General features: G+C 40.6%; 1 protein-coding gene across 2 annotated transcripts in view; it reads right to left on the bottom strand.

Moving 5' to 3' along the window:
* Positions 1-2434: 2434 nt before the first annotated feature.
* Positions 2435-13857, bottom strand: part of tmem108 (transmembrane protein 108) — a 333338-nt gene continuing 321915 nt past the window's right edge. For both annotated transcript variants that reach the window (XM_028804027.2, XM_028804025.2), the window contains one exon: positions 2435-3907. In XM_028804027.2, the coding sequence (XP_028659860.1) occupies positions 3797-3907 (111 nt within the window). In that variant the 3' untranslated portion in view covers positions 2435-3796. The remainder of the gene's footprint in view (positions 3908-13857) is intronic.

Raw genomic sequence — 13857 nt, 5'->3', positions numbered from 1 at the left:
TGAGCAGATGGAAAGAGTATTTTGAGAGGTTGATGAATGAAGAGAACGAGAGAGAGAAGAGGTTGGATGATGTGGAGATAGTGAATCAGGAAGTGCAACAGATTAGCAAGGAGGAAATAAGGACAGCTATGAAGAGGATGAAAAATGGAAAGGCCGTTGGTCCAGATGACATACCTATGGAAGCATGGCGGTGTTTAGGAGAGATAGCAGTGGAGTTTTTAACCAGATTGTTTAATGGAATCTTGGAAAGTGACAGGATGCCTGAGGAGTGGAGAAGAAGTGTACTGGTGCCGATATTTAAGAATAAGTGGGATGTGCAGGACTGCAGTAACTACAGGGGAATAAAATTGATGAGCCACAGCATGAAGTTATGGGAAAGAGTAGTGGAAGCTAGGTTAAGAAGTGAGGTGATGATTAGTGAGCAGCAGTATGGTTTCATGCCAAGTAAGAGCACCACAGATGCAATGTTTGCTCTGAGGATGTTGATAGAGAAGGTTAGAGAAGGCCAGAAGGAGTTACATTGTGTCTTTGTGGATCATGAGAAAGCATATGACAGGGTGCCTCGAGAGGAGTTGTGATATTGTATGAGGAAGTCGGGAGTGGCAGAGAAGTATGTATGAGTTGTACAGGATATGTACGAGAGAAGTGTAACAGTGGTGAGGTCTGTGGTAGGAGTGACGGATGCATTCAAGTTAGAGGTGGGATTACATCGGGGATCGGCTCTGAGACAGGAGTCCCCATGGACTATGATGTTGACAGATGACATTGTGATCTGTAGCGATAGTAGGGAGCAGGTTGAGGAGACCCTGGAGAGGTGGAGATATGCTCTAGAGAGGAGAGGAATGAAGGTCAGTAGGAACAAAACAGAATACATGTGTGTAAATGAGAGGGAGGTCAGTGGAATGGTGAGGATGCAGGGAGTAGAGCTGGCGAAGGTGGATGAGTTTAAATACTTGGGATCAACAGTACAGAGTAATGGGGATTGTGGAAGAGAGGTGAAAAAGAGAGTGCAGGCAGGGTGGAATGGGTGAAGAAGAGTGTCAGGAGTAATTTGTGACAGACGGGTATCAGCAAGAGTGAAAGGGAAGGTCTACAGGATGGGTAGTGAGACCAGCTATGTTATATGGGTTAGAGATGGTGGCACTGACCAGAAAGCAGGAGACAGAGCTGGAGGTAGCAGAGTTAAAGATGCTAAGATTTGCACTGGGTGTGATGAGGATGGATAGGATTGGAAATGAATACATTAGAGGGTCAGCTCAAGTTGGACGGTTGGGAGACAAAGTCAGAGGGGCGAGACTGCATTGGTTTGGACATGTGCAGAGGAGAGATGCTGGGTATATTGGGAGAAGGATGCCAAAGATAGAGCTGCCAGGGAAGAGGAAAAGAGGAAGGCCTAAGCGAAGGTTTATGGATGTGGTGAGAGAGGACAGAAAGATATGGAAGGAGATGATCCGCTGTGGCAATCCCTAACGGGAGCAGCCGAAAGAAGAAGAAGAAGCAAACATTAATGAGTTTGCTGTGCTGTGAGTTCACTCTCAATGTGCCACGTGGCTACAATTATGCATAGGGCACACAGCTCCTTCTCTTATGCTGACGTGGAACTCGAAGGTCGACCAGCACATTTGGCTACAAGTACAGATAACTTGTCTCACAGAGTCTATAATACACATGATCATTATTATATACCACCGTGGGCGGTGCCATCAATGTTGGCTGTTACAGCTGCGGAGGACATCACACTTACCTCGCAAAGAATTATGGGGTATAAAAAAAAATCTCCTAAAACAGCCAAATTATCAGTAAATAATTTGACAAACAAGGGCGAAAGTGAACACAGCAAATTCGCTTTGGTGAAATTCTCTGATCAACACTACTGATTATGGGCTTGAAAAGGCCTACATAACAGTTCAGTATTATGCTGATTAGCTGTGGTATTTGTCAGTCAGTGAAAAGCAACAAGGAAAGCCGTTGACCATCTCCCTTCTGCTTCATGGCAAACCTCTGCTGTTCTTCACAGTCTGCAAAGGCTTTTTTTCTCCAACCTGGCCACGTGTGACCACCACCCATTCCAAATTCTGAAGGGCTACTTGAGCAGGAAACGCTATACCTGTAAATGTTAGATTAATTGTGCATGTACAGTGCTGGCAACAACACTGGTAACTCTCTTCCAGTCCCAACATGTCTGTTTGAATCTCCTCCCAGATCATAAGACTGCTCATCTTTAATACAATATCCCCCTTAAAAGACATTCTTGTTCTGAATGAAAGCCCTGTCCCTTCTTGTGTTCCCTTATAACTCTCCCCTAGGGGGTATGATAACCACACTTCTATAAATGCCAAATGTAACATCGTAGCCCAACACACAAAAATGATTTTTGAATTTTTTCCAATTGCTTCTAAAATTTTCAATCAACTTAAAAAAATACAAATGAAAATCTTTTTTAAGATTTTTATTGCTTGTCTGTAAAAATCACAGCATATATATATACTACAATACAAAAACCTCGCTGTTGGAATCATTTCAACCCCATTCCCTCGCCTCATTTTGCATAAAGCATGTAAAATGAATGGTGTTAAAAAGTTACTTTTTAACCATTCTGCAGTCAAAAGCCTTATCAATGAGGGTGATCACAAGCAATCCAACTAAAAATGATTTGACATTATACAGTCACTCAAATCAATGGCAAGAAATCACTCTGTTCCTTTAAACACATACACAAGAGAAATCCAAATATTTTTGTACGTTATATTAAACAAACTTACTAAAGTTTACTGGCGCTTAACTGCAGAATGGCTGAAATGTGTATGCAGGGGTACAAACGCACAATTTACAACTTTGTTTTACAGCAGACAGATATAGTACAAAATGTTTTGCTAATGTCAAACTGAAAAAGGCAAAATCCAACCAAAAATGATAACAAACAAGCTACTTTTTTACAGCAACAACGTCAACACACATCCGTAGAGATGGACAGTGCATCTTCAATGAGTGCATCTTTAAATGGAAACACTGACCGTCTAAAGATCAGAACGACCAGCCGTGGATCCCTACCCAGACGCTTCCACTGCATGAAGTTGATTTACTTTAAAACTACATACTCAGCTGGCAGTGGTGGAGCTTCTCTTTAGAGACGACACATTCACTATCATGTAAATTCATAGGGATTACTGTTGTACTAAAAAGTATATGCTTAACTGACTAGCTAGAATAATACTTCTAATTTGCTAAAAGTTGAATTGTTTTTTTTTTCTCTTTGCCTTAATATAAGATTGACGGTAGCACAAGAGTAAAATCTATGCACTCACATAATGTTATATCTGTTAAAAACTGATACATAAAAAGCATTACTGCAATAGATCAACGCAAAAGATGCATCAAGTATTACTTCTGTAGAATTCAAGTTCAACAGGCTTTAATACTGAATTAGTATACTTGATTTGGGTTATATGGTCTCTCTACAGTACAGCAAAACTGCTACATTTGTACTCACGAGACCATAAGAACATAAAAATGCCATTTAAAAAACAGATATAAACCATATTATTACAATTGTCCAAGTGTAGAAAACATGTAAATCAGAAAAATACACTGGTAGAGTTCATAATTAAATAGTCTCTGATTTTTAGTATTGTTTTAATATCTTTTTCATCTTTTATCCTAAAAAGCACAGTCTTTGAAAGATTGCTCACATGTAGAAAAGCATTGATGAGAAAGAATTTAAAATAGGAAAAAAAAAAACTTTTGTGTCATTGTTTCACAAAGGATACGCAAAGTCGTAATCTTCATAGGCAACAGGCTAGATCTCTGAAGCAGTGTTGGTGAAAAGGGTCTCCTGACAGAAGGGGTTGATGAGAACAACTCCACTCTCAATGTAGTCGCCATTTGGTGGGGAGCATGGCTCCTGGTCCTGGAAAACAACAAGATGACAAGCTATGTCAGTAGAATCTTATGTTCAGAGGTTAGCAGATAGTCATAACCGTTCAGTGTTACGGTGTCAACTCCTAACTGTCTTGGAAATGATACCGACAAGGTAGGATGTCAGCAGAATGATGTTACAGGGCGTGCGTCAAACATTATATCTCTGAACTGTGGGAGGAAACTAAACTTTACAGAAGAAATCCAAATGGTTAGAGAAAGAACATAAAGAAGAACATTGGAGACATCTTAGTCAAAGCGTTCACTGTCAAGTGTACACAGCACGATGACTTTCTTAATAGTAAGAACAGTAAAAACAAAATATATATGTACACACTAGCCGTCCCCCTTGGCTTCGCCTGCGTAGAAATGACCCCTACTACAGATGTCACATTTCCCCCTCCCCTCGGCCCGCAACCTCTGTGTCGGATTAGCGCAAATATATTAGCTAACTATGATTCTTAGTGCGATGAGGTGGGTTGCAAAATCAACCAGAATGTTCAAGAAATTCTAGGAAAAAGCCTGATCTAAAATCCGTTAAGTAGTTGTCTCGTTCACTAGCTAAGTGGATGTAAGATATGGGCCGAGGCTTGCGCATGAGTGAGGAGGGCCCTGCCCCCCTCCCCTTGGCCTGCTGCCTCTCTCTCGGATTCGCGCAAATAAACAAATAAATAAAGACATGCAGACCTACAAATATCTGGGAGTGCAGCTGGATGATAAATTGGACTGGACTGCCAATATTGATGCTCTGTGTAAGAAAGGACAGAGCCGACTACACAGTACTTCCTTAGAAGGCTGGCATCCTTCAACATCTGCAATAAGATGCTACAGATGTTCTATCAGACGGTTGTGGCGAGCGTCCTCTTCTATGCGGTGGTGTGCTGGGGAGGCAGCATAAAGAAGAGGGACGCCTCATGCCTGGACAAACTGGTGAGGAAGGCAGGCTCTATTGTAGGCATGGAGCTGGACAGTTTGGCATCTGTGGCAGAGCGACGGGCACTGAGCAGGCTCCTGTCAATCATAGAGAATCCACTGCATCCACTAAACAGTGTCATCTCCAGACAGAGGAGCAGCTTCAGCGACAGACTGCTGTCACTTTCCTGCTCCACTGACAGACTGAGGAGATCATTCCTCCCCCACACTATGCGACTCTTCAATACCACCCGGGGGGGGGGGGGTTTGGTAAACGTTAACATTATTCAAAGTTATTGTCTGTCTGTATACCTACATTGTTATCACTCTTTAATTTAATATTTAATCTATCTAAATTCGGACTGCAAGCGAACTATGATACTTAGTGTGATGAGAGAAGTTGCAAAATCAGCCAGAATGTTCAAGCAAATTATAGAAAAAAACCTGATCTAAATCCATTAAGTAGTTCTGTCATGAAAAGCGGACAGACATACAAACAGATGTTGGATTTTATATATATAGAGATGCTCCCCAAAACACGTGGCTGAGCCTCAGTACTTTATTCAGCTTGAAACAGGAACAGCACTGTTATTTATTATAGCGGGGTCTACCACTCTCCTATACATAGACACAGCAATCAGGCAGGGTCTTGGCCAAGTAATACTGTTCCCTGCATTTATAATGTTCCTTGCATCACCCATCGATGACAGGCACTTATAGCGCGACCGCGGTCTTTTCGGATTTGCTTTCCCGGCGAACCTCTGCAGAGCTTGGAGCCCAAGGTTGCCCCGGCAACAGATATGCTGTCTTCCACAGACACAGTGATCACGTTTCAGGATGCTCTTTGGTGTGTCGTCCCATTGGGGGTAGTCCCAAAAGAGTTTAGAAGACTTACTATGTATATATATATATATATATATATATATATATATATATATATATATATATATATATATATGTATACCAGTATATATAACAGTATATATATATATATATACAGTATATATATATATTACAGTATATACAGTGGTGTGAAAAACTATTTGCCCCCTTCCTGATTTCTTATTCTTTTGCATGTTTGTCACACAAAATGTTTCTGATCATCAAACACATTTAACCATTAGTCAAATATAACACAAGTAAACACAAAATGCAGTTTGTAAATGGTGGTTTTTATTATTTAGGGAGAAAAAAAAATCCAAACCTACATGGCCCTGTGTGAAAAAGTAATTGCCCCCTGAACCTAATAACTGGTTGGGCCACCCTTAGCAGCAATAACTGCAATCAAGCGCTTGCGATAACTTACAATAAGTCTTTTACAGCGCTCTGGAGGAATTTTGGCCCACTCATCTTTGCAAAATTGTTGTAATTCAGCTTTATTTGAGGGTTTTCTAGCATGAACCGCCTTTTTAAGGTCATGCCATAGCATCTCAATTGGATTCAGGTCAGGACTTTGACTAGGCCACTCCAAAGTCTTCATTTTGTTTTTCTTCAGCCATTCAGAGGTGGATTTGCTGGTGTGTTTTGGGTCATTGTCCTGTTGCAGCACCCAAGATCGCTTCAGCTTGAGTTGACGAACAGATGGCCGGACATTCTCCTTCAGGATTTTTTGGTAGACAGTAGAATTCATGGTTCCATCTATCACAGCAAGCCTTCCAGGTCCTGAAGCAGCAAAACAACCCCAGACCATCACACTACCACCACCATATTTTACTGTTGGTATGATGTTCTTTTTCTGAAATGCTGTGTTCCTTTTACGCCAGATGTAACGGGACATTTGCCTTCCAAAAAGTTCAACTTTTGTCTCATCAGTCCACAAGGTATTTTCCCAAAAGTCTTGGCAATCATTGAGATGTTTCTTAGCAAAATTGAGACGAGCCCTAATGTTCTTTTTGCTTAACAGTGGTTTGCGTCTTGGAAATCTGCCATGCAGGCCGTTTTTGCCCAGTCTCTTTCTTATGGGGGAGTCGTGAACACTGACCTTAATTGAGGCAAGTGAGGCCTGCAGTTCTTTAGACGTTGTCCTGGGGTCTTTTGTGACCTCTCGGATGAGTCGTCTCTGCTCTCTTGGGGTAATTTTGGTCGGCCCGGCCACTCCTGGGAAGGTTCACCACTGTTCCATGTTTTTGCCATTTGTGGATAATGGCTCTCACTGTGGTTCGCTGGAGTCCCAAAGCTTTAGAAATGGCTTTATAACCTTTACCAGACTGATAGATCTCAATTACTTCTGTTCTCATTTGTTCCTGAATTTCTTTGGATCTTGGCATGATGTCTAGCTTTTGAGGTGCTTTTGGTCTACTTCTCTGTGTCAGGCAGCTCCTATTTAAGTGATTTCTTGATTGAAACAGGTGTGGCAGTAATCAGGCCTGGGGGTGGCTACGGAAATTGAACTCAGGTGTGATACACCACAGTTAGGTTATTTTTTAACAAGGGGGCAATTACTTTTTCACACAGGGCCATGTAGGTTTGGATTTTTTTTCTCCCTAAATAATAAAAATCATCATTTAAAAACTGCATTTTGTGTTTACTTGTGTTATATTTGACTAATGTTTAAATGTGTTTGATGATCAGAAACATTTTGTGTGACAAACATGCAAAAGAATAAGAAATCAGGAAGGGGGCAAATAGTTTTTCACACCACTGTATAATCTAAATAGGTATATTACACAGTACTTAATACCTACCAAAAATGGTCCAAGGAAGGACAACCAGTGAATTGGTGACAGGCACTCAAAGCCTATTGATGTGCGTGGAGAGTGAGAGCTCCCACAAAAGTGCTACTGTAGCACACACTAGATACACTAAAACAGCGCATTGCTGCACCCACCACATAATGAACCACCTCAGGATCCCAATTTATGACCTAAGTGCAGCTGTGCAATGGGTGACACTTCAGCACCACACTAATTTGAATTGAATGAAACAGTGTGTTGTATTTTACAATGGTTGGAGTGCCAATTCTGCCACCAGCCCCCAAAGTTGCAGGAGCTGCTTGCAGGGATGGATGCAGGTTAATGTAATACCCAGGACAGAGCAACTGCAGGTTAAGGGCCTTGCTCAAGGGCCCAATGGGGCAGAATCACTTCTGGCATTTATAGGATTTGAACCAGCAACCTTCTGATTGCCAGCGCAGATCCCTAGCCTCAGAGCCAACACTCCACCCTGTAGCACAGATTGCTGAAAAATGTAGTACTGGCCATGAAACTAAGGTGTCAGACCACACAATGCTCCATAACCTGCTGCACTTGGGGCTGCATATTTGTTAGACTGGTAAAGGTACCTAATGCTGCTCCCTGAGAACCACCAAAAATATCTGCAATGGGCACATGAGCGTCAGAACCGGACCATGGAGCAATGGAAGAAGATAGCCTGGTCTAATGAATCATGTTTTCTTTTAGATCATGTGGATGGTGTGGTGCATGTGCATTGTTTACCTGGGGAAGAGATGGCAACGGAATGCACTATGGTTAAGATGACAGAAGTAGTGTGATGCTCTGGGCAATGTTCTGCTTCAGTCTTGGTATTTATGTGGATGTTACTTTGACATGTACCACCTACTGTACCTAAGGATTGTTAGAGACCACATCCAATCCTTCATGGCAATGGTATTCTCTGATGGCAGGATAATGCACACACCCTGCCACACTACAAAAATTGTTCAAAGGTTTGAGGAACATGACAAAGAATGCAAGGAGTTGACCTAGCCTCCAAATTCCCCAGATCTCAATGTGATTGAGCATCTGTGGGATGTCATGAAGAAACAATTCTGATCTTTGGAGGTCCCACCTTGCAACTTACAACACTTGAACGATCAGCTGCTATCTTCATGGAGCCAGATACCATAGGACTCCTTCAGAAGTCTTGTGGAGACTATGCCATATATATATAAAAGAAGCAATTAAGCACTTGTGGCTGCTGAGTAACCTTAAGACCTTTTTGGATAAAAGCTGTCACTGACTCTAATGCTAGTAGTCCTTTAAAACTTGCAGTGGCTGTGTAACATGGGTGAGGGTTTGCCTTTCTAAGGCAGTAAGTGTTATACCTGTCTTGAGCTGAGCATGTTTCACCACTGAGAGTTGAGTTTATGTTGTTAGGGCAGAGGTACAAATAAATCAGCATTAAGTCTTTAAAGCTATACTGCAAAAGGAGTTGAATATAAATCAAAGGACATTATGCCCAGACTGCATAGTGTGTTAAGGCCCTGTCACATTACAAAACTTTTCCTAGAGTTTTCAGTTGCTGTCATTTACATAACCTTGGCATGTTGGAGGCAGTCACAGTGTGCTCCCGTGACCACTAGTCATGTAGTGGGACATACTCAGTGATTACATCTGACCAGACAGTGACTCACCTCTACAAAATCAAAAGGTTTCATTTTGTTGTAAATGCTTTACTTAGCCAGAAGTACTGTTCAAATAATGCAGCAGCAATGAGGAATAAGGAACGCGAGTCCTTTGAACCTTGCAAACAGAAGAAAGGTGTGTCTATGTGATGTCTTGTGTTTTATTTACCTCAACAGAATAAAAGAGGAAGAGAGAAATATCTATCTATCTATCTATCTATCTATCTATCTATCTATCTATCTATCTATCTATCTATCTATCTATCTATCTATCTATCTATCTATCTATCTATCTATCTATCTATCTATCTATCTATCTATCTATCTATCTATCTATCTATCTATCTATCTATCTATCTATCTATCTATCTATCTATCTATCTATCTATCTATCTATCTAAGGTAACAAGACGACTCACTTTAAAAAAAATTCTGCAACCTGTCTGAAGCAGTGTAGTTGTGAACAAACTATGTGTTGTTATATTTTTGGCCACCATAGGGTGTGACTGGATATACTGCTTTATATGTCACTTTGAAGACAGCATCTCCAAACATGATCAGTTACAGAGGTGCTGGACCATACACATCCTAGCCAAGACCTTGCACCAACTGACTTTAGTCCTTTGAAAAAGCACTTGGGTGATAAGTGACTTGTAGTTGATTATGTCATACAGAATGTAACATCACGGCTGTAGTGCCATGACACTGATCTCTTTTGGGTTGGAGACATGGCAGGACAAATGCTTGGACACATCTGGAGATAACATAGAAAAGTGGTACTTTTGCTTAATTGTTTGTTTCATTTATAAATGTAGACGTGTACAGTTAGGTCCAAAAGTATTTCTGTTATTGAAGTATTATTGAATCTCACTGTACCATACAATAAAGTAATTTAATTCAATTCAATAGAAGAAAGCGCATATTTACAGATAATAATGACTGGCTTTTAAGTTGATTTAAATTTCCAAGTGCTATCCTCTTGGAGCTGTGTGGTGTTAGAATACTAGGATGTACACTTTATGTAATTCCATCCATCCATTTTCCAACCCGCTGAATCCAAACACAGGGTCACGGGGGTCTGCTGGAGCCAATCCCAGCCAACACAGGGCACAAGGCAGGAACCAATCCCGGGCAGGGTGCCAACCCACCGCAGGACACACACAAACACACCCACACACCAAGCACACACTAGGGCCAATTCAGAATCACCAATCCACCTAACCTGCATGTCTTTGGACTGTGGGAGGAAACCAGAGCGCCCGGAGGAAACCCACGCAGACACGGGGAGAACATGCAAACTCCACACAGGGGGGACCCAGGAAGCGAACCCAGGTCTCCTAACTGTGAAGCAGCAGTGCTACCACTGCGCCACCGTGCCACCCACTTTATGTAATTTTTATGATGAATTCCATTAAAGTATGTTTATTACATTTAACAGATAAATTGTTAAGATCATTTAAATAACGTGTTCTGTTAATAATTAAACATGTGAGAACACGGTGGCACAGAAGTAGCAATGAGCTGGCACCCCATCTAGGAATTGTTCCTGCCTCACACTGTATGCTTGCTGGAATTGGCACGACTCTGGATGGATGGAATAATTAAACATGTATTATTAAGATTTTTCAATGTTTCTTAAAAGTTTTGAAGAATCAGCGTTCTAAGCTTACAGCTGGTTTTACATTTATTACAGAGCATATACTGTGGGGATTGGTTATATGGAGAAAGAAAATGGAAGGACAGGAATTGGAGGTTGGTACATTTGACAGACACAGTGCTGCTGCAATAAATTATTTAATTGAGGGTTGTGCGTGTCCCAGCAAGCATCTTGTGGAAGGTAGGAACAATCCCTGGATGGGGTGCCAGCTCATTGCTACCACTGTGCTACTGTGCCCCCACATGTTTAATATACACTTTAATGCATTTCATCATGAAACTGATATCAAGTGTCTTAGTATTTAAATTAGTCAGAGAGCTGTAATATCATGAATGTGATGTATTCTATGTGGCGATCACTGCCTGCGCGCTCCTGTCTTTGAAAGAGAAAGTGCATTTTAGAAGCATGTAGTGATTCACACACATAGAACACATAGAATATGAAGCATTTAACGTGTTACTTTAGTTACAATAGCATTTAAGAAACTCTAGTAAATTAAATATTGACTTTAATATGAAGTTTACGACATTCTACTTTAATGACAAAATAAACTATAAGATTAAAGTCGAAATTTTGAGATTAAAGTTGATATTTCAACCTTTTTTTTCTTCACTGTGTCCCTATTTTTTTTTGTTTTCTCTGTGCCCTAATACGCTTCCGTATGACACTCAGATGGTGGGCTACAACTCGCATTTTCATGTCGATTTTGACCCCTTCTTTTTTTATTTTGGGCACTGTGTGATTTTCTGAACTTGAATTTTTGAATGTCATTCCATCAAGTTCCTTTTGTTGCTCAAATCACTGCCTAAGCCACCAAAAAGCATGCCTTTCCTTGCCTCCACTTCACTGAGTAGGACCTCCACTTCACATTTGGTGAAATTCTTCTTTTTCATATGTGCTTTTGACATTGTCTTTTAGCAAAACACTCAACTGAAAGGGCTATTTATATTGATTTACTTATTCAAATATGCAAAATTAAGGGAGGAGTCAAGGTGGGACAGCAGGCGTGTGCACGCGTGTTACATTTCATGCTGACCGGGATTTATGGAATGGAAGTGTGTGGAAGTTGGCTTATGCATGTCTTTGTGCATTTGAATTTTTTTGTGTTTATGTACATTTCCACTTTTGTCCGTACGCCATGTTTTAGTGTGACTTCTAAATACAGTGTTTTACATGAGGCCCCTGGAGTGATCAAATTTACCATCTGGTACATTCCTAAAGAGAAGGAACACACTGGTGAGCTCAGCAACACAAGAAGGCTTGGACACCCATGTGCTGGATGATTGCAGAAATCTTTCCTTGGTGAAGAAAAAACAATTCACAACATTTAGCCAAACCAAGAATGCCCTCTGGGAGGTAGGCCTATCATTGCCAATACCTACAATTAAAAGCTTCATGAATGTAAATACTGAGGACTTACCATAAGGTGCAAACCACTGGTAAACCTCAAGCATAGGAAGGACAAATTAGACTTTGCCAGAAAAGATTTTTTAAAAACCCGTCCAGTCTTGGAACAGTTTTCTTTGGACAAATGAAATTAAGAACAATATGTACCAGAATGATGGATAGAGAAGAATATGGAGAAGAGAAGGGACGGCTCATGATCTGTAGCATATCATGTCATCCGTGAAACATGGTGGAGGCAGCGTTATGGCATGGGCATGTGTGACTGCCAATGGAAGTGGGTTACTGGTGTTTATGACTGATATGGCTTCTGACAGAAGTTGCAGGATGATTTCTGAAGTGTTGAGGGCTGTACTGTCTGCTCATATTCAGACAAATACAGTGGAACCTCGGTTCATGACCATAATTCGTTCCAAAACTCTGGTCGTAAACCGATTTGGTCGTGAACCGAAGCAATTTCCCCTATAGGATTGTATGTAAATACAATTAATCCATTCCAGATCATACGAACTGTATGTAAATATATATATTTTTTAAGTTTTTAAGCACAAATATAGTTAATTAAACCATAGAATGCACAGCGTAATAGTAAACTAAATGTAAAAACATTGAATAACACTGAGAAAACTAACATTGCAAGAGTTCGCACTATACTGTAGCCTTATGACCCGATCGCTGTAAACTTATATATATATATTTTTTTGAGTTTTAAGCACAGGAAAAAAAAGGAACATTTGAGCAAATCTGAACTTTATTTAAAAGCCAACCATAAGTAACCAAGAAAGTAACATTGCAGGAGTTCACGCTAATAACATTACAACCCGATTGCTGTAAACACTCTTTTTAAATGAGTTTTATGCACAGGGGGAAAAAAGGAACATTTGAACAAATCCGAACTTTATTTAAAAACCAACAATAAACCACCAAGAAAGTAACATTGCAGGAGTTCACTCTAATAGCCTTACAACCTGATCACTGTGTGAACTTTTTTTTTAATGAGTTTTAAGCATAGGGGAAAAAAATGAACATTTGAAAAAAGAGAAAAGTAACATTGCAACAATTCACACTACGAACCGAAAAATGAACATTTGAAAAATCCGTAATACAAAAACTAACCATAAACCACCAAGAATACTAACCTTGCATGAGTCGAGTTCTGGTATGAAGTGAGGAGGAACTGGGTGGAGAACAATCCGGTCTCATCGCAGTTGAAGACTTGTTGCAGGATGTAGCCTTCGTCCTCCACTAATTTTATGAAATTTTTCACGAATTCTTTTGCAGCTTCATTGTCGGAACTAGCAGCCTCTCCATGCCTTACCACACTATGAATGCCACTTCTCTTGTGAAACTTTTCAAACCATCCTCTACTGGCTTTAAATTCCTCACTTTCGTCACTCATAAATCATGAATCTTCCTGGCTCTCACATAACATCGCCTCGCTTACGCTATCCCCTGCAAGTTGCTTCTCGTTCAGCCACACTAGCAACAGTTTTTCCACCTCTTCCAGCACTTGAGGCCACTGCCTGGTTAACGCTATAACTCCTTTTGCAACATCAGCTGCTTTAATAGATTCTTTCTGCTTTAGAATAGTCGAAATCGTAGATTTTGACTTCTTGTACTCGGTGGC

The sequence above is a fragment of the Erpetoichthys calabaricus genome, chromosome 6, assembly GCF_900747795.2.
Source record: "Erpetoichthys calabaricus chromosome 6, fErpCal1.3, whole genome shotgun sequence".
In the NCBI taxonomy this organism is placed as follows: Eukaryota; Metazoa; Chordata; class Cladistia; order Polypteriformes; family Polypteridae; genus Erpetoichthys; species Erpetoichthys calabaricus.
Note: the sequence above shows the minus strand (reverse complement) of the source record. Positions and strands in the feature narration are given on the sequence as shown.